Below are 21,624 nucleotides of genomic sequence, written 5' to 3' on the forward strand. Positions count from 1 at the left end.
TGCTGAGATGAACAGAACATTCCCCCTTTTTTCATAGCTTTATTATATATGTATTCCAAGCCACCGTTTGATGCTAATACATTTTTGCTGACATCTGGTATACATCTTTGCCTTGTATCCCCTGAAAGTTGCAGTTTTTTTTATAAACACTGATGATTAAAGCTATATGTGGTCAGTATAATTCTTATTTGCATAACTTGCAGTTACTGACATGAACACTGCAAGCACTGAAACCATGCATCAACTGGCCCATGATGGGAACTCTTCGAAAAATTCTTTTCACCATGTTTTTACCCTCCTTTATTTCGATAAAGCTGTGCAATTCAAGTCAATATATGAATGCTTTAAGCTTTAGGAATGGAAACGTTTCAAAGACTGCCAAGTACTTTTCTTTATCTTTTTTTTCTTATCACTTTTTCCTTTTTTTTTGAGAAACTATATATTAAAGCTAGCAAGCCGCCTCATTAAAAACCTTCCAGTCCCCTTAGGTACCCTGGTAAGGAAAAGAGTGCGTCAGAAACTTGCAGCCACCAATCACACACCATTACAATCAGTCTGTAGGCTGTGAACTAAGAAAGCAGGTGGTTCAGCATCCCAGGAAAACAACCCATCTTGAATACTTGCAAATTTTGCACAAGAATGAGCTGCCTGGTTAGCCTCACGACGAGCATGACATAAGCTAAAAACTGTGAAAAACACACTCAGCTCACTAATCTCATCTAAAACATTCTTGGCCATATAACGATCAGTCGCTCTATTATGCCAAAGATGAACCAGATTTCCAGAGTCCACTTCAAAGACAACTCTACTAAACCCTCTGTCCCTTGCATAAGTAACAGCATCTCGTAGTGCAAGAGTCTCAATGATCAGAGGATCAGAAATACCACGGTACGTTTTACCCATGGCACCCCTATATAACAAACCCTCACGAGCAACTACACCAGTTGCAGCCAAGTTATCGCTGGTATTGAACGCCCCATCTGAATTTATTTTCACAAAACCATCTGGAGGTCTCTGCCACTTAGCAACCGGCCTAATAGGCCTAGGATTCTCCCTTGGAAACTCTAGAGTCTGCAAGGTCTCCTTCACCAACTCAATCGACTTGGCTGGATTATAGCCAGCTTCACCATGGAGGTGGCGTTTTGGCTCATAGGAGCAAATGCTCCCACTATATAAAATAATTAAAAATTAATTTTAAAAATGTTAAAAAAATTGACATAAATTTTTTGGTATACATCGTGACATTCTATGTTCGTACACAAGTTTTCGTGGAAAAACAACATTTTATGTGGTGTGTACAAAAAAGACAAAAAAATATGTTGTATGTAGTCATGTTACAACATCAAAATTTGTCTTTTTTCCAGGAGCCACAGAAATTTTTTTCTTTTTTTGAAAATTTGTGTACCAACATAAAATATTTAGATGTACATGTAAAAATTTAGTTTAGAATGTTTTGACACTTCAAAATGTGGATTCACATAATGAGAGCAAATGCTCCTATGAGCCAAAGTGCATTTCCCGCTTCACCATGAGTAAGATTATTTCTTGATGACCAAATTGAGTACATCACTGAAATTATAATAGCTCTCTCCTTTTGGCTGAAAGCTTTCTCGCAAAGTATATCTTTCGCCCAAGTTAACGGGTGTAGCCGTGGAAGCTTAATCAAAAGAAGTTCCTTAGCCGCCTCCCAGAATAACTTTGCGTGACTACACTCAATCAGTGCGTGCATCACATCTTCAGATTCAGCCTTACACAGAGCACAGGTGCTATTCTCCATTATATGTCGCCTTATCACTTTTTCCTGAAACCAAAGTTTCAGTCAAGAATCTTGAACAGATGATTACTACACCTACCGATGACAAAATTGCCTCGAGTAATACAAAAATCTGGGAAATAGACCTGGTAGATTGGGCATAAACAAGAATCAGTGTAAAGGTGATTACAGTGGATGGTGACTGAATATTACAAAGGGCCAAAGCTATCATGGAAAGGACTATTACATTGGACAGCACAAACCCTATATATACCTTTGATGAACATGAAAAAATACAGTAGAAAAGAAGATGAGAAGAGGAAACACAAAGTTGCATGTTATTGCTCCTCTCCATCTTCCGTCACCATCAAATGCTATTAACAGCTTGTAGGAGTTGGGCTCCTCCAGCTGAGGCGACGCCGCTGATGATGACAGCAAGGGTTGGCTGGACGCGTGGCGTTGGAACTCGGTCAACATGGACACGATTACACAAAGAAGTTGACCGCTGGCTGAGCTGTTCCCAGACCTGCTCACTGTCGACGACCTCGGGCACGCTTTTCCTGCCATGACCCACTTGGCCGCTCACCAAATGATTAAATCAAACAGATAAATACACAGACATTAGCGATCCTAGACGAACATACTGTTTGCCAGCTCGTCCATCGCCTAACACTGCTGCTACCACAGGTATATACAAACAGGTGAGATAAACAGACCGACGGAGTTGCTAACTCGCTAAGGTCAGGTAGCCACACGCCCCATGCACCAAAGCATGGTAGCTTTGCCTTTGTCCATGTAACTACGCCCCACGCTTGAAGGCCTCGCGGACGACCTGCATGTTGACGAGCGCGGTTTCCCCGCCACACTTGATCACATAGAACTGGCACAGTGCGCGACCAGCAACCTTCCACGCAAAGCCACACTTGCCGACGTCGCCCTTTTGCAGCGCTTTCTCGTACACGATCTGGTAGATAGCGCAAGCTTCCTTGAACACCACGAACCGGTTCCTCTGGCTCTCCTCCAGCTCCACGGCCTCGTACAGCATCTGCAGCCAATGGCTCCAACGGAGTTTTTAAGAGCCCAGTCTCTAGAATGTTTTTCGATATAGCAGTGGGTATATGAAAGGCGAGGGTACGCTAATTACCTGCTTGTAATGTTTGAAGAGCTCCTGGAACCTCATGTTTTTCTCTTCTTTAGAGATAGGGGGGTTACGGTTCACGTCACATAGTGGTGAGCTCAGCTTCAGATATTCCTGGTAACGGGGTCCCCAGATCTTGCGCTCTTCGGTTACTTCTTCCTCGGTGAAGCATGTTAAGGGAGATATCTCTGAGAAAACAAAGAGGAGATGAAAAACATGATCATAATTTGGCTATTACTGTCGAGGAGGCAATAATAGTCAGAGATTTGTCACCAAATCGCATGTCTGCGTTTTTATGCTAACGTAGCTCAACTAATATGGCCTAATATGGCCCACTGGTGCAGATTAATCAAAACCCAACGAATATGGCCCAAAGTAAAAAATGCATAAACAGCCTTGAAACCCAACGAATATGGTTCACTGGTGCAGATTAAATGGATAGAGTCATAGAGATAATCCAAATGCTATAGCTGTGTAATTCAAACTTCATTTTCCTTCGGATTCGGACGAGTTCTGTAGCAAAGCTATGCAGTTTTTAACCAAGAACTAATCAGAAAGGAGACCTTCTCCCTATCCTCTTTGCACCACAGGCCGGCCTGGACTCGGGTGAAATGCTGCCATGGCTCGTCCAAGTGCAGAATGCGCACTTTCACCCTCCAACCTCCCACAATTAAACATATGCATAAGTTGATAAAAAAACCTGGTTGATCGCTACTTATCCTCGATAGTCTACCATAGCGCATCAAACTAAATCTTAACACTCCCCCTCATGTCAAGGTTGTAGACATGGGATTGATAAAAGGCCGCAACTATTGAATTGGAGCGAGTCTGTAATCTGTGGAGAGGAAGGAACAAACGTGTGGCTCCTGCGCGTCGCTCCCGCGGGCGACGGCAGGGGCGAAAACCTAATCCCGCCTCCACCCGTCCTCCTCCTCCCCTCCTCCCCCGCCGCCGCCGGCCTGGGCCGCCGGGCAAAGCCCGCGTGGCGCCGGCGGCGGCGGGATCTCCTTTACCCGCGCGCGCGTGGTCCTGCGCGGGGCAGGAGCGGTCGGCGGCGGTGCGGCTCGGGGCGCCTGCGTGCTTGGTCCGGCGGCGATGGCAGGGCATGGCGGCGACGGTCCCGGCGGAGGACGGGCTAGTGCGGCTCGTGGCCTTGGGCGGCAGCGGAGGGGGGTGGCGGGGCGGCTGCCGGCGATGCGGCCCAGTTTGGGGCCAGGCGGGCCCCGATCTGGGCCAGAAGGGCCTCGGTCTGGGACAGGCGGTCCTCGGTCGGGGCCAGCTCCGGCGGACGTCCGCCCTGCTCTCTCCACTGTTGGTGCCAGGGCTGGGCCAGGTGGGCTCAGCTCCGGCGGTCCTCGGCGGCACGGTCCGAGCCGATCCTCCTCCGTTTGGGGGGTCAAAGCGGTGTTCTTGCGGGAGTGCAATGGCGAGCGCGAGGTTGCCGACAAAGTGTCGGGCTTGACCAGCGACATGGCGGCGTCGGGAACGGTGCGGCTTTGTCCCCGGGCGTCGCGGTGGGGGTGCTTCTCCGCGGCGGTATGCGGTTTCGGCCGAGGCCGTCTTGCAAGAAGTGAGGTCGCGGCGACGCCGCCCATGGTCTCTGGCTAGCGCATGGCGATTCGGTGGTGGCACGGTTAGGATTGGCACGGTGTTGCAGGTGGATGGCGACGGCGGCCTGGGCGCAGCTGCACAGTGGCACGGCTAAGGAGGCTTGATCGAGGCCTGGCAGGCGGCCGGGCCTGATCTTGGCTGAATCGGCTATGGTCCTGTGTCCGGTCGGCGGGCACCTCCTGGTGGCGGAGGGCGGATCCCCTCCCCTAGGTTGTCGTGTGCTCTGATGGCTGCTGGCAACGGTGCCTCCTACTTTGTCCAATTCGCGTTGCGATGTGTTGGCCGAGTCACGGGCTCGAGTTCGTGGGGATGCCGGGGCGGCGGCCCTGGAAGGCGGACTGCGCGGATGGCTCTACGGCGGGCTACGTGGCAGCGGTGGTGGTCTCTCTCTTCGGTCATGAGGATGGCGTGGAGCGGACGGTGGGAGTTCCTGGAGTTGGCGGCGCTTCGGCTTTGGCAACCCCCAGATCGTGTTTGGAGATCCCATCTTGGAGACAGCGGGCGACTAAGTTCTCGGGCGCGGTGTGCGGATGCTTTCGAGCGAAAGTTCAGCGCCTCGGCGCCAATGACGGCGATGCCTGCGGGTGTCGTAACCCTCTTGGGGGCGTCGTTGTGGGTATCCGTCCCGCGCTACGGCTCCGGGTGAAAACCCTAGACCTCACGGTCTCGACGACGGCGGCGGAATGCGTCGTTACCCTCTTGGGGGCGTCGTTGTGGAGCCCCGAGTCGACTTGGTCTCACCTTAATGTCTTCGGTGGCAAGTGTGGGGTTTTCTGTGTTTTTCTTTCTTTCTTTGATCTGCTTTGTATGAGGTTCTCCTCTCCACCTTGTATCGGTTCGGCCGTTGTGGCTTTATTTATAAAGCGGGGCGAAAGCCTAGTTCGAAGAAGAAGAAAGGCCGCAACTATTTTAGATATAATAATGCGTTGGCCCGGTCTGGTACCATAATTAATTGATGCACCAGCCAGTTCACCCAAAAGTCCGACTGATGGAGAAGGGCTGGCAATATATTTGAACACTAGGATTTCGGGAACTCATGTTGGCATGATGGTGAGGGTTCAATTCTGCTTGAAACTACCATATTGCTTGCAAGATACTTTCAGTCACTTGCAAATCCGGTGCAACTCTTGTACATAGTAGCAAAAGAGAAGGCAGCTGTATAATGAAACTGACAACGACCAAAACCTGATTAGGTAACAATAAATATCATTGAAACATGTCAGACGTGCATCACAATGAAACGTGACCAGTAAAGATCAGTTCCAAGGAAAAAAAAGGTATGCTAGCTAGGTAAGAGGTTCTATAAAAGGAAATCACGAGTCAACTGGAATAGCAACTTACTGATTGGATGAACAGTTTCGGACTGCTGCGACTCTGCTTCATCATAGATTTTGCCCAGCACTGAAGTCGAGTGGTAAGGAGGAACCGTGTATCCTTTCCGTTCCATAAAGTGCGGATAAATTTTGACCCTCAGATAACCAGGGATAGTGATCTATTTGGAAGATGGGTGAAAGAAAGATAAAACAGTCAGCCAAAGTAGAATACACTTTCTCTTGCAATTGAAACTAAATTATTAAGCAGGGCAGGTAAAGTTCTACTGATGATAATGTATAAAGAACCCATTGCATGCAGATTCTTTATGTAGCCTGCATTGTAGCTTTTCTTTAGGAATAACCTACATCGTAGCAGGATCATGCCATATCCAGTTACCAATACTAGCTAACATACAAGTAAATAAATTCTTGGTCAACTAATTTGTATGGTGTGGGACTTAATTTGCTATTAATGTAGTTAAAAAGGATAGTATGCTGAAAGCATTTAGCAATACTAAAAAAAATCTGAACTAGCGTGCATTGCAAAATCATAGCAGATAAAAAAGGATAGTAAAGCACATGGATTGACTATCCCCACCAGAAAAAACTGGAGTCAACGAAAATAGACACTAGCAGATGGAACAATCCTAGCCCACCATCGCGAGTCTTGTGTCATTCCATCATGTGCACATTACATCCATCCAACAGCACATGGCAACACAACAACATCGGCAGCAAGTAAGACTTCAACAGACTATGAGTAGATAATAGGAGGCTCGTATTCTTGAGTCAGGAAGCAATAGAATAATAAAGTGTATCCTTGTATCTAAGTCTTGCCTTTCTCTTCTTTCTTTGACTAGGTATTCCCTATTCTAGACCCACTGGCCCAACTGGTGCTCCCGTTGCCACCCAACTGGAAACCTCTTCTTTTTTCTTTGAAGGAAAACTGTCAGAGAAGTGCGGACACTATAGGGATTTGAACCCGGGTGGTGGGATTGTACATTAACGCTCCTTAGCCAAGAGCCGATAAAACAGGTGAGTTCCGCTCACTTCACCTGGAAACCTCTTCACGATGGATATTTACTCGTGAATAATCACAGACAAGTTCATGCTGTGGTTGCAAAGAAGGATATCAGGGGTAGGTACAGAAGTTAAAGTCGAGGAATGGGAATAACTTTGGAGGGAGAGGGTGATTATTTTTTCCTTGTTCCCAGTTACGGGACTATTCTTTTCTAGAGGGCTCTGAGCAATGTCTTTGTATCCCAGGACTAAATCAACTAGAGGTATAATTGAACTGGATACACAATCAACCTTCATCCTTACTACCTCACCATCAGTAATTCAGATTACTAACTACGTGGCGCATAGCCTTTCAGAGTCTTTAATCCTATACCAGCATGTGAACAGCAAAATAGACAATGTCTGAGCTAGCATGTATATAAACCCAGGATTTGAAACAACCTTGTTCCCAGTTTTCTGGGCATCCAGAGCATCATAGTAAATGTCAACTAATTTAAGCATCTTAGCCTTTATCAACTCCCACTCTGTTTTGTTTTCTTCAACTTCGGATGTCAATAGCCGATCCATATATACCAACCAACAATCTGCAGCTGCACCCAGCACATAGCTGAAGGAAAAAATCTCAAACAACGTTAGACCACATAACTGGTGGAGCTCGTATATACTACAGGGTCTACAAAATGGCCATGGCAATTTAGACAGCTACGACATGCTGATCAGATCTAATGTCCAAATATCTGTGATATTAGTTGGAAATCAATAGAAGGCATACTGAGTTACTGACACTTCGAAGTTAGGATAACAATGGAGAATGAAAAAATGAGATCATTGTGCAATGAAGAACAAATCACACCGTGTTACTTTGTTAATATAGCTCACATCAAACAGCCAAAATTGAGGTGTAAAATGTACAAGTAGAGAAGAGAAGATTTTGAAAGGGTAGCACATGTCAACATTGTTCTTTCTTCTCTTCTTAATCTCTTCTTAAGCACTTGCTCCATGGTTGAATCTGATAAGTTACAGTTGAGTTAACTGAGAATGTAGAGATGTCAATTTGGTATGATCACAGATTCACAGCCACATGAGTTGGATCCCATTGGTTTATCTGCCTATTGAATTCATCCAAACTTTGAAAACAGGACATCAAACATACATTTTTGGGAATCCTCGAACAATACAATTTAGGTAATTGAACCTTAAACTTATTACGCCCTAACACATTAGATGAATAGGAACTTTTAATGTGAAGACACTCTGAAGCCTTAGATGCAAACAACAGCAATAACATGGTCATAAGTGCACTCAATAAAAAGGATCACGAGTAAATAGTACCTGGGTGTAAACCTAGTTCTAACAAATTCACGGAATAGCACGCTTTCTAGCTCAGATGCATCATATTTCTGAGGCTTCTCTTGTTCAGTCTTCCTCGGTGGGTTTCTTGGGTACCATGGTTCAGATTGTTTGAAGTACTTCAGTAACTGGAAAGGTTATTCAGTGATAGTGACAATTCTGCACAGAGTATGTCGTCATAGCAAAACATTTTGGTGCTAAATGTATCGAGTATCATGCATCACCAAAGAAAATCGGGCACTTATACTTCACTTCTCATGTTGGACTACCTGATGCCTAAAGCAGTACAAATGGACAACCAGTGGGCTGTATGTTTAAGAAAAAGTATTCCAGACGAGTCTTGAACTCCCAAGACTTTTTTTTTTTTGCTCTGCTACCATATTGAGTACCATGCACCAACCAGTTCACCAAAAAGCTCAAGGTGGGAGGCAAATGTGGGCAACTTACTTAAGCTTCAACAAAGTGAATGCTTCAAAGATACACTAAAGAAAATATGAAAAAAAAAATGTGATGAATGTTTTATATTTAAATGCTTCAAAGATACACTATAGAAAATATGAATAAACAATGTAATAGCTCTTTTACATTTTGTAACAAATAAAGTACCCCTAAGAACACAACGCCTAATTAATATCACTTATTGAGGTAAATAAACAACACCATATGGACCAAACGTACTTTTCTGTAAAAATTACTAGGAAAGATTACAGGAAAAATGAATGGTACATATAGGCTATATCATGAATGATGTAACTTCTGGAAAACAATATTAACCGTGTATATTCTATCCACTAGATGGAAACATTAGATATCATTGTTTTATTTTTAAGTAAGATAAAAAATACACATTTTATACAATTTGCAGAAACCATGTATAAAATACAATGCAACTGGGTAGCAAGATGAAGTGGAAAGAAGCAATGCGGGTAATAAGTAGGAATGGAATACAGCTATCACCAAAAAGAGAGCATGCCAAATTCCATGCTCTAGGAATTGAAGAAATAAATATATATATGTATATATATATATGAGCAAGCATATTGCACCAGTGAATTCTGTTTGTTGTCATGACTACCTAAAATGAATAGTTTACTGCAACATGTCAGGAAGAATGACTGACCTGTGGGTTTCTCGAGACCCAGTATACGTCACCATCGAAATCGCTATTCGCCATCTCATCGGCCAAAGATCGTGGTCCAGAGATAGGGAAAAGTATAGCATATTTGGAGTCTCCCACGACATCCTGTATATCCTTACTAAATATTGCCGTCAAAACATGTATGTCACCAAAGTGCAACCCTGGATGTTTATAGACAAGAACCTCTCCAGAAATGGGGCCATTGTCACTGTTTGATGAGACGATTAGTAACAAAATAAACAGGATACTTCCATATTCAAAATTATTTCCAAAGATTGGTAGTATTATCAAATACGAATACAGAAGTCTAGAAGCTCCACATATTTTATGCCCCCGATTATGTCATTGGTCTACTATATACTAATGTTACTGTTATCTTGAAGACATTACCATGCACCTCTCAATCATGAGGCATTTGTTAAAATCATGTTCTGACCAGTCTAAACAAAAATATTATAGCCTGAAGATTTTGCTTCATTAGCAGACATTCTTCTATTAGGGCAGAATGCTAGTCAAACTATTGAAGGACTCGAATTTTTTTTTATGTACGAAGTGTGTTCTTTCAACATATCCATGATACAAAAACAGAAACCTCTTGCCCATATGAAAATATATAGTTGCATGTATACCAAATCCTAATCTAGATGATGAAGAAATGCGAGCAACATACTAACATGCTCTTACTTCAACACTCCCTCTTATGTCTAGGCTCCCAAAGTCGTAAGACAGGGGCAAGAGTGAGTTGCAAATATAATTCTTAAAATTGTGTCATCAATGTTTGGAACCGAAGAACAGAAACAGAAGAATGTTAAGGTTTTTCGTTCTGTTCTACAAAAAGTCGTAACACAGCGAAACAGATACAGAACCAATAACCTGTTCATGTTACGTTGTAAGATTATTACAGCCAAGAAAATGAAAAGCATAAGGGAGACATAAAGGAAAGATCAAAAGTAGAAAGGATATGGTGGGTAACTTGATATTGCTGCCACTTACAGTATCACACAGACTTCATGGGGCTTTAGTGTCCCTGTAGGGTCTGTTGTGCCCATCAGATTATAACACTGATCGATAGGGATCTTGCCTTGTTTGATTCCTTTTCTTTCCACTTTAGTCATTAGAGTGAGCTGGTGTTGTAAATATGCATCATCCTCTGGTCGAATTCCAGAAAGGATCATCCGTGCAGACATTGAATCATCCATGCCAGCATAGTTAAATGCAACTGTAAGAGGGTTCTCATTAATAGAATGCAAAGGCACTAGGAAAATGCATACAGATGTTCGTATAGTTGAAAGCGACAAAATCATACTCCCTCCAATACCAATTTATCAGGGTACTACGCACTTCGAGAAAAAACTTTGACCACTAATTTGATCAACAAAATATAAGATATATAACAAAAATTATATCATTGGAAACTTCTTTTAAATATGAATCCAATAATATAATTTTTGTGGCATATATCTCATATTTTGTTAACCAAATTAATGGTCAAAGTTTTTTTCTCGAAATGCATAATACCCTAATAAATCGGTACGGAGGGATAAAATATCAAAGAAGTGCAGCATATCCCCTATGTCTATAATACCGCTGTCAGATCAATTTATTTATCTTGGAGGTGTGCCCATTCTTGCCATACAAAAATGATAATACACTGTGATCATGATCTTTTGCTTTCGAAATGAGAATGGTGCATAAGTATGTGCATTGTTCATGATGCAAACCAACCTTCAAGGGAATCTCTAGTTTTATGGCGAGCTGTCTCAACATCTTTTAGTGCCTTCCCTAGAAGGTCAATAAAATAATCCGCTGGAACCCCTCCATAGTGAAGTAGTGTGATTAAGAACCTCGATGTCACTGCCCTTTTGGGACGGTTGCTGAAAAATATGTTGAAGTGTCAACAAAAGGCAAGAACTGATAGTGTAGGAAACGCTCAAGAAAAATCTCAACATGTATCAAAACCATAACACTACCACTATACAGGAATTAACTTTCTGTCTTTCAGCCACCAAACTAATTCAAAAAGCTTCATTTTCATAAAATTAAAAAATGAAGATAGACCATGTGCTAGACAAAGAAAATCCCTTCCACAGTTTTATGGGAACTTTCCCAGTTCTTACTGAAGCAAAAGTGGTTTGAGCGATTGCATCTAAATGGTTTGTGTTAGATATAACCCCTATGAAAGAGCAAGTCTGTACTCCTTGTGTTTTGTGTGTTTGTTGACAACACGTGAACGAATTATACCGTGTGCTAACTGTGTAGGGAATTTTACTGAAGCACAAGACGGTTGATTACCCACCAAAACTAGAGGATTGTCATCAAAGTTTAGTCTACGATACAATCTTTTTGGTTTTTCGTGTGTGTGTTGTGTGTGTGTTTGCAGCAGAGGAAGAAGCAACAACAATGCTGAAGAAGGGGGAGGGGGGTGAATGGCCTGCCTGGCTCAGGCCTGGAATCTACGGAGAAATCAGCGTACCACCATTGTTGCTGAGCTTAAACTCCGTGGATCTCCCTCCCTGGCCAACCAATCATCCCCAAACTTTGGTAACCGAAGGAGGAGGGCCCGATCTACCTGTCTACCCAAGAAATTTTGAATTCCTCCAACTATTTTTAGTGGAACTTGTAACCCTAGATCCCCTTAGTGGTGATCCTTGTTGTCAGGTTGCCATGAGGCTTTGCTTGGTATTGTCCTAGCACTTGGTGACGTTGGGAGCCTCCAATTCAGTTGTGGAGTATAAAAATGGACTAGCACCTATTCACCCCCCTCTAGTCGCTCAAACTATCCATTCACCCAACTCATACAGTCATACCTTAATCCAGTAAATGTATGTCCACATTACTTACCCTGTGGAAACAAGTTCCAGTGAGTTGAAGGAGTGCCCACCTAACAAATTAGGATCTGAGTTTACTTTTATCATTGATGGTCGTATATGGATAGTCCTCTTAGGAAGCTGCAACAAGAAATATATTTCTTACAAAATGTTGAGGGGATGTGCTTGTAAAAGAGAACCACAAATATTGTTCCAAACATATCCATGTTGAAAATAATGTATCGAAAAATAGGGGAACAAATCTTTGATGTGATTACTCATTCATATTACTAGTATTGAGTCTCAGGTTGTCATAAACTCATGATATAATGTAAGTTTTGAGCCAGAAGAAATGAATGTGCAAAAAGTATAACAAAAAATGGTAAATGCGAAAGATAGGAAATGAAGGTAATGCATCCATGCAAACTTTTTTAAGGTTAAAAAAATCATTTTTTTTTCACTGAAACAGCTATTTGCTAAATAATAACAATCTTAAAACAATTAAATTCAAGCCATGCAAAGTGATAACTGATAAATTATATACCTTTCTAACAACGAGAAGGGTTCCCTTTACAGCAAGTCCATTATAGAACAAACGAACCTGCATAAGAAGAGGCTAGAGAGAGCGAAGGGAAGAACAATAAATTGGTTAGGTAAGTAAGAGATGTTTTGAACGGGAGAGTTTATTGCTTCTGGCAGTGGTGGAGCTTGACCATAAATTGAGAGGGGGCAAAAGGAGTGAAAAACATAATTGAGGAGGGCAATATGAAGTATTGTGCTATGTATGGTGCAAAATTATGCTAATTATGCACTAGCATCAGAAGGAAATTCTAGGAGCTGTGGGTGGGGGTGGGAACTCTGGCCAATGGCCCCAACTAAGCTCCCCCATGGGCTTCCAGCCTCTGCACCCAGTGAGTGCACCTAGCTCATGGCCAACAAATAAGATCATCGTATTGTTTAGTCCAAAAATTACATGATCATCGATGCCAAACTGATCCTCCTTTGAACCCACAGTATCCTGTGGAAAGTGTAACAAAGAATTGAATTAAAATCAAAAATAATGAAGCAAGCAAAACTTGAAAAGGCAGGTATTGGCTAAAATAGCAATCAACAAGTTCGGAAACTATTATATATATTCCTAAAGTATGATTTTTTATGGGGTAAAGTTTACCACTAATACCCATTTGTTAGATGAGTCCACAAATTTCCCATCTGAGCTTAAATACGCTCCTCGGTTAAACAATACAGTATATTGTAATGGATTTGATAATGTAGAATGACATATCACAACTAATGTTGAGGTTGCATTGTGTATATCAAGCTACCGACAATGTTCTGCTGATCTGAGATGAAATATCACTGAAGTATATCGTAAATACCATTGGCATGCCATGTAGTTTAAGTTCAGTATGGACAAAACAAGCAAAAATTTAGGACGTAATGGAGACGCACGTGTCTACAGCACTTGATATTCCACTGCCAACAACTAAAGAGGGTCCTTAGATATGGAGCGTGTGATTGAATGATTCAACATGAAAGCCGAAACACGAAACTAATATATGGTGGATATCTATGGATCAGCATAAGTGTGCCAAGCTCATTAGGCGCAAAGATTCCAGCACTGTCCAACCCAGAATCCATGCTTAGGTGAGTCGCAAAGTAAATGAAATCCTACAAATGATTTTTCCTTATCTGTACCTCATGTGTCCTTGAAAAGTTCCCCTTAAAGACACCTGTAGGACATCTCTTAGCTAAATCTTCTGATATTAGCCCAGTCCCGTCAGTGTGGATCAAAACCTCCCCATGCTTGAGAACAATTCTTCCATTTTTGTCCTGAAATAAATCAATGAACATATATGACAATAACATATTCTAGTGGCAAGCCAAAACATCAACGGAAAGAGATATTACCTCGCAAGGTACATCATCAATAGTTACAACTTTAACTGTTGATAGGTCTTCAGCGTTTAGTAGTGTAATAGTTTTGGACAATATCAAAGAAAACCTGTCATTCCAAAAAAAAACAATTAAATTTAAACCTCAAAACGAGATAGTGATTAGAGCCATAAACAAGGATGAAAGGCGGAACAGCATCCTGTGTTCATGTTCATTTCTGTCGTAAAAGTTGTTGTAACAATCCATGTACGGTAGCATTTGCAAAACAAACCGCCAAAAAGAAATTGCAGAACATATCATCAAAACTAATCAAACTACAAGTTTTCATAATGTAACACCTCTTTTCGGTTATTTTGTTAGCGATCCAAGCTCCAACGCAGAAAGCAAGAGAATAAGATTTACTAAAAAGTAACAGGATGACATATCCTAGAATATATGCTTAAAGGTATGCATTATTGGTTGATAATGGGTGTAAATAAAACTGCTAACCTGGCTAAATATTTTGCCACACTAGGAACAGTGTGAATGTGCATAAATATCTTGCGGACGTCACCAATTGTTCTGTCGGAGAGGAACTGAGGCACACCCCTGCCCCAACCAGACTCGGTGCAAACAAAGTAGCACCTAACAGAAGAAGTGCATCTCTTGTTTCTCTCCTTTCTTTCCTCTTTTATTTTGTCGGCCTTCCCGCTATCTTTGAAAACTGATAATAAAGGAGACCAGTCAAGAAAAATGATCCAACTTAATCAACGCGTAGTAAGGAAGACCAGTCAAGACAAATGATCCAACTCAATCAATGCGTAGTTACTATACATAATTCGTGACCTTCTAATTAAAAAAATAGTAGATATTACCCCAACTCGGAGTTCATGGATGCTACGGTTCCACGGACGGCCTCGAGAACATGGCGAGCTGTGGTGGCGGGGAGAGCAGCTTTGCAACAAGGCCTGATTAAGAGAATTGGGTCTGGGCACACAGTGTCAATCTGGGAGGACAACTGGTTGCCGGGGGCCCGGTCACTACGGCCGATGGGCGTCTAGCATCAGCAACCTGTGACATGGTGAGTGAACTGATTGATCAGGTTACTTACCAGTGGCGAGTGGAGAAACTGCGAGAAAATTTTATGGCCCTTGATGTTGACCGGACCATGCAAATACCGTTGAGACATCAGGGGGGGGGGGCAGATTGGATAGCATGGGCACTAGAGAAGTCAGGGCAATTTTCAGTCCGATCAGCTTATAGAGCTCTGGTTGAGTCTAGTGTGGAACAAGAAGTGGTAGAAGCAGGTGCAGCTTCCTCCTCAGATTCAGAGAAAAGGGAAGTCTGGAAGTTGGTTTGGAAACTCGATGCAGTACCCAAATTGCAAGTTTTTTGGTGGAGAGTTCTTAAAGGCATTTTGCCTGATTACTCGACTCTCTCCCGGTGGCATGTCAGAGAAGATAGCACTTGTGGGATCTGTAAAAATGCGAGCGAGAATTTGCTTCATGCCTTGACTGAATGTGCACATGCCAAGCTGTTTTGGACAGTTGCGAAGGATGTTCTCAAGCTGAAGCTTCCTAGACTCCATCCGGAGACATGGGCTTCTGATATCCTTATCGAGCCCTGGTTCACAGGAAGGGAGCGGGCCATTGTTGTGACAGTGATGTACTCAATCTGGTCATCTCGTAATAATTGGACGCATGGGGGGAAAGGTTATGATCCAGAGACGGCGATCGAGCAGGTCCGTCAGACTATTCTAGACCTCGAACTTCCGAGGAAAGTGAAGGTAGTGCCACCGCCACGGCCGGCATGTATATGGCACGGACCACCTGAGGGGTATGTGAAGCTGAACCTGGACGGCGCAATTTGCAAACAGGAGAGCACGGCTGGGAGTGGTGGAGTAGCTCGTGACGAAACCGGCTTCCGAGGTGCTTGGAGTAAAGTATACCAGGGGATTAGCGACCCTCTTTGCGCGGAGGCTTTGGCCTTCCGAGATGCAGTCTTATTCGCACAAGAAAGAAATTTCCGCTCAATCATCTTTGAGACGGATTGCTCGGAACTGGTGCGCTATTGGGAAGCAAGGCGAACTGATCGATCGGCGATAGCAACCTTGCTTCAGGATGTTAGTGAACTGGTAGCCTCTTTTCAGTTTTTCTCTTTAGTTTCTACACGTCGCTCAGCTAACACCGTGGCACATTTATGCGCGCGCGCTGCGTGTCTCGGAGGTGTGTCACAGGTATGGATGAGGGCGATTCCAGATTTTTTAGTAGACAGCATTTGTGCTGATTGTACCAGCTCTGTTATAAGTTAATAAAGAGAGGCAGTTCCCCCAAAAAAAAAAAAATTAAAAAAATAGTAGCACGAACGGCACACTAATGTTGTGGCATCAGCTGATCCATGGATCTGTGCTGGATAGGGCACCAGAGGATGTGGCCGGTAGCGACGAGCGGGCTTTGACCAGCAAAATATTCTTTGCGGGATGTGAAATATTAGAAATTTGGAAGGGTTGACGAAAGACCAAAAGAATCGGGAGAGAGGGTTTCATCTTACTGTTCGAATCAAATGTCTTTTTGGCTTAAATTGCCCATAAAGGGACGACTCAGACTCAATGGACTGGAGTCGAAACTCCAAAACTTAATTCACTATGACTACTACATGGTCACCATGAATTTAAACTTACTGAAAAAAAACAGAAGCCTATTAAGCATACATTTTGGTTTCATGCTACGATCACCACGTCATGCAAAAAAGGGATGCTGCATTATGTGATTTCTATTTACCATGCTTGATTCTCTTGGTCCTTAGTACCACAACATGTATGCCATAGTGTCCCACGCATGGTGCCTACGTCCTGATTAGTAGACTATGTTAACAACTCTGGATAAGTCAGGAGTTATTTTCGAGATATTAGGCCATAGAAGAAGAGTACATGCTTCCTAGGAGGGGGATAAGTCAGGAGTAGCCTGACTGAGATAGTGAGATGTTATAGAGCCAAGGTTGGTTAGCTGGCTTCTACTTGCACACGGGATTTCTAGTCTAGACTAACACAAGTACACAACCCATCTACCATGGAAAATAAAGGTGCAGCCAGAGAAGATGCAAGTGGAAAAACTGTGTTCCAGATGAGTTTTAATATTCTTAGTTCTAGCTAAAAATCTCAATACCAGTCTGTAGTGTTATTATTTATTACGCTTATTTTTGTTTGAGAATTAGCCTTTGTATCTATATTTAACAGTAGTACTAAATTATATAGTGACCCATTTTCGTTCATCAACGGGTATGATATCAGTTACTGGAAGACTCCATACGTGAAAGCTGCAATTGGCTTAAGTGTGACTGTACAATAGTGTGGAGCAATAGTAGCAATTACTGAGTCTAGCATTGTAAATAGAGCCAGATGGATGTTGCATTCTAAGAGACAGAAACTTACTGAAAAACCGATAGCAACGCAAACCCAACATGATCCCATCTTCAAAAAGGTGATGGTAAACTTGACAGAGGTTTCCAAAGTTATCAGTAGCGTTTGCATGCACAGATACATCTGAAAATTTCACGGCAAGAACATTGTCTTCACCAACAACTTTGTGTAGACGAGTCGTTGCATTCTCTATAAATGGCCCCTGGAACCAATAAAAATATGAAATAATATACAAACTTGAAGAAGGAAAAACTATTCTACTAATGGTGTCATATTATCTATTCACAGCAAGTCAACAAACAAGGCTCACATTTTTCTTAATAATTTTCAAGTGAAATATCTCACTTGCTAATTTGACATTACCATAAAGAATAGTCAGATAATGTTTTCCAGTGTTACAACTTTAGTGAAGAAATAGCACCCGCAGGCTTAACAAAGTTAGCCTTGTACAGCTTTATTTTACTTTCTGTGAGTTTCTTCGTAGCTTTGCTACAACCTTGTAATGCTTCCATCTTCTCGACGGTTTTCTTCTGATATATAATGACACACGCTTAGACGTGTGTTCGAGAAAAAAAAAATAGTGAAGAAATGACACGCGAACTTGACCTCAATTAATTTCTTCAATGCACTGAGTGATTGAGCAATTAAAATGTTCAGCTAGAAAACTGATTAACAAGGTGACCACTCGGCAGTTGTGCACATAAAAAACATGGTTTTGGTGCCCATGCGCGCCCACATCCATGCATATGACATATGCATGATAATATTTAAAGTTTATAGGTATGAATAACATTGCATACTGATTTCTAAATTTTTCTCATAATTGGATCATTTAATCACACACTTTCTACAAACAAGGCCCCTATGAGCACCAACGAATTTTCCAAGCAGTAGATTTGAAAAAAAAACTGATGTGTATCATGAGGAGGTAATGAATATCAAAGGCTCAAGAGGACAAAGTTAACTTTCAGACCTTAAAAATTGTGATTGTAGAGTTGCCTCTTTGCTCGATATTGCAATGGTACACTCTTGTCTTGTTTGGGTCCCAATCGAGGTTCTACAATCATCAGTTCAAGAATAATACCACAATGTGCATGGTAGCATCTAGTCTAGTATCTATGAATAGAAAGCACATGAAGAAATAAAATATATTTGACCTATCTGAATAGGACTACAAATTTCTCATTCCGATAGGCATGAATGTTTGGGGTACTATTATAACATGAGCCTATAGTATGTTCTCGGAGATCCATATTGGCCTATCTCCACCAGTATAACCATTTATTCTCATTAACCTTATAAAATTAATTGGCAAGATAAAAAAAGGCAAGAAATTAATGTATTTTAAGTATGATAACTAAATAGCAACATTCATAAACTTTTTCTTGAACACGAGCATTTAACAAACTGAAATTTGTCAGGTGGAAAAGAGAACGGGTATCCAACAAAATAGAAAAGCTTGTGCATACATGGGAATGCAACAATCATTGGTGGCTGGTTGCTTGTGCTTTCATCTGTGTTTGTAGTATAGATAACAGTTGTAGCCAGCAGCAAACATAAATAGATGTTTAATAAGAGAACGAAACCAAACCTTTCTTCTATCCGATTCTGCTATAAACTCGTGACCAAATTTGTTCCAGATTTCCGACTCAAAACGATCCATGGGCAGTGAATTTAAGAACCTAATATAGCCCTCATGTAGTACACTCACATCTTCTATCTTCTTGCTATAAATGGAGGCAACATGAATTAGTAACAGCAGAAACACATATCCAGAAGAAAGGTGCATGCGTTATACAAATATGTCCTGTGTAGAATACATTACTAAAGTTTTGCAGTAGCATATTTATTAATTAAATAAAAACATAAACCAAGTGAAGCCTTACCCTGCAAGGTAGACATATATCAGGAAAATCCGAACAAACTCTAGCTCCCCCAGCGCTAACATCTGAGGGCTCGCTGTTGCCCTTGATGTGTTTGCGGTGACAAGAGGTTCTACTGGCATCGCATTTCCTGACGGGCAACCCATTTGATGCAGATGTCTGGTGATCTGGCGCACAGGGGTTGGGGTTGAATCCATCCTTCGAGAAGTAGGAATCGTCTGCCGGACCGGGCTATCGAACCCCGCCTGATCCCGCAACCCAGACACCATGCCAAAACCAGGGCTCCCAGGTTGCATTACAGCATGGTCTGGTTCTGGCACCAAGTGGCCGAACGGTGTGGTAGGACTTTCAGCCTGCAACGGTTGCTGTACCTGGTCTTGCATCCTGAGAGGTAGGACCCCTTCCATCCCTCCTTGGTTTGGCATAGCACGCGCCGTTTCTGGGAGGTGAGAATCAACTGCCATGGGAGCAGAGTTTATCCAACCGAACGGGTTCTCCTCAACCTCCATCCCGACGGGGTTGGGCGTGAAGCAAGCAGCTGCTCCAGCAGGACTCTCACGGCTATGTAGACCGTAAGGCAGCTGGCGGGCAGAGCTTTCGACTGCCTCGATCATGGCGTGGTTCGAGGGGTTGAAGGCCATTTGACTGTTTGTGACCTCATCGTCCATCTGAATATCGTCGTCGTGCATCGGTCCCTGTACAGAGTCATCTGTTGGATGGAGGAAAGACTTCAAGGTTAGAAATGAAGGTATATTATAATGCGGTATAGTACCGGTGCTACATGTGAGAAATAACCAGCTTAGCCCGAGAGAATTTAGATTCGGAAACACATCAATGTATCAGAGACATTTTAAGAGGGAAACAAACGGATCCAACAAATTGAAGTACTGAAACCCAACAGGTACCAACAGATCATGCTCGAGCAGCAGTCCTCGTAGCTACGCACGTGAGGTAAAGTACAATTCCTTTCCGCAAAGAATAGCTGATGTAAAATTTCACTGGAAGAACAGATGAAAAAATCGATGCCTACAGTTAAAAAAAAGAGAGGCGTCCCAAAAATGTGCACAGAAAAATAAATCACTAAAAAAGGTGTAGAAAACTCAGATCCTGTAAAATTCCAGTACAGCGCCGACAAACCCAAAATGAGGAAAAAAATCAAACGGGGGACGTTTCCCACCAGAACGGCCCGAAACAGCAAGTCCGAGGGAGGGAGGGGAACAAAACAAATACTAAACCGCACCGCACCTCCGCGGGAGGGCCCCGAGCTCCAGGCGGCGGCGCTGGGGGCGTCGGGCGCCCGGCGCGCCGTCCACATGATGTAGGCGGAGAAGTTGTTGACGGGCGTCGGCGACTCGCCGACCATCCGCAGCACCCGCAGCGCCGCCGCCTCGCCGACGTCCGCGAGCTGCTGGCGCGCCTTCGGGTCGGCGAGCTGCCGCAGCGTGCCCTCGATCCGCGCCAGCTCCCAGCCCACCGCCTCGGGCAGCGCGGCGGCCTCCCGGGTGGCCCGCATTTGCGCCGGGGAGGTCGGGCCCCGGGAGCCCATCGGGGTTTAGGGCTTGGGGCCTCCTCGCGGAGGAGCTCGGCGGCGCGGCGGGATTGGTGGACGTTGGTGGAGAGATTGATCGGGGAATTCAAACGCAGGAAGTGAAGAGAGATTGTGGGGAGCAGGGGGCGCGAGCAGTATACTGCTTTTGAAGCTTGCAGAGGAAGGAGGAAGGAGGTGGGCCCGGAATGGTGGTGGGCCCGGAATGGGGAGGTGGCGTGCCAAGTGGTGAGATTGGACGGCTGACCTGGAATCTCGCGCGACGTGGCGGCGCATGCGTGCGCAGCGGAATGGGTCCTTTGGCACTTTTGCAGTAGGGCGATTCCCTTCCATCACTGCACAGTGCAGACGAGCAGTACTCCTCACCACCAACAAAGATAAGGAGTTTCTTTGAACTAAATGTTTTTTTCAAGCTCTAAATCATTTGTAGCCCCTTCTAAAATTTTAAGACTTCCATGTTCTCTCTCGATCATAACACAAGTTAAAAAAATTAGACCCACGGACACTAGCACCCAGGGCATATTCTTATAGAAGAAGCTAAATGAGCCACAAATCCGTGTTTGAGGAGATTCAAACCCGGGTTGCGGGGTAGCCACCAACTCGAGCTAATCATCTGATCCTTAGGTCATTCTCAATTCAGTCTGGCTAGTTTTCATGAATCTAACCATCCAATGACCTAGTAATCTAGCTGTTTTTTTTTACCTAGATAGAGGGTATGAAAGGTCTGACATCGTTGAGTCCGTAGTCTTATATGGCGTCACCTAACTAAAAT

The 21,624-nt window shown here is 43.3% G+C and overlaps 1 protein-coding gene across 1 annotated transcript; it reads right to left on the reverse strand.

Annotated features, from left to right (window-relative positions):
* Positions 1-2,318: 2,318 nt before the first annotated feature.
* Positions 2,319-20,011, reverse strand: LOC124660027 (probable RNA-dependent RNA polymerase 3). The gene is made up of 18 exons (XM_047197830.1): positions 19,310-20,011; positions 19,015-19,150; positions 18,397-18,480; positions 17,436-17,625; positions 14,516-14,729; positions 14,042-14,135; positions 13,829-13,963; positions 13,104-13,148; positions 12,675-12,746; positions 12,165-12,271; positions 11,049-11,197; positions 10,317-10,542; positions 9,306-9,531; positions 8,168-8,313; positions 7,277-7,442; positions 5,844-5,994; positions 2,898-3,079; positions 2,319-2,798 (listed from the first exon to the last, which is right to left on the reverse strand). The coding sequence occupies exons 1-18, from the start codon at positions 19,993-19,995 to the stop codon at positions 2,553-2,555; spliced, it is 3,255 nt and encodes a 1,084-aa protein (XP_047053786.1). The 5' UTR covers positions 19,996-20,011; the 3' UTR covers positions 2,319-2,552.
* Positions 20,012-21,624: the final 1,613 nt, after the last annotated feature.

The sequence above is a fragment of the Lolium rigidum genome, chromosome 6 (genome assembly GCF_022539505.1).
Source record: "Lolium rigidum isolate FL_2022 chromosome 6, APGP_CSIRO_Lrig_0.1, whole genome shotgun sequence".
Lineage (NCBI taxonomy): Eukaryota > Viridiplantae > Streptophyta > Magnoliopsida > Poales > Poaceae > Lolium > Lolium rigidum.

What these genes read in the sequence shown, in the direction of transcription:
- LOC124660027 (XM_047197830.1), bottom strand. Translation starts at nt 19,995, where the DNA reads ATGCACGACGACGATATTCAGATGGACGATGAGGTCACAAACAGTCAA. An exon ending in CAGAATCGGATAGAAGAAAG is followed by an intron (nt 18,481 to 19,014) that starts GTTTGGTTTCGT and finishes TGATGATTGTAG; the next exon opens with AACCTCGATTGGGACCCAAA. An exon ending in CATGAAGTCTGTGTGATACT is followed by an intron (nt 9,532 to 10,316) that starts GTAAGTGGCAGC and finishes CTCATCAAACAG; the next exon opens with TGACAATGGCCCCATTTCTG.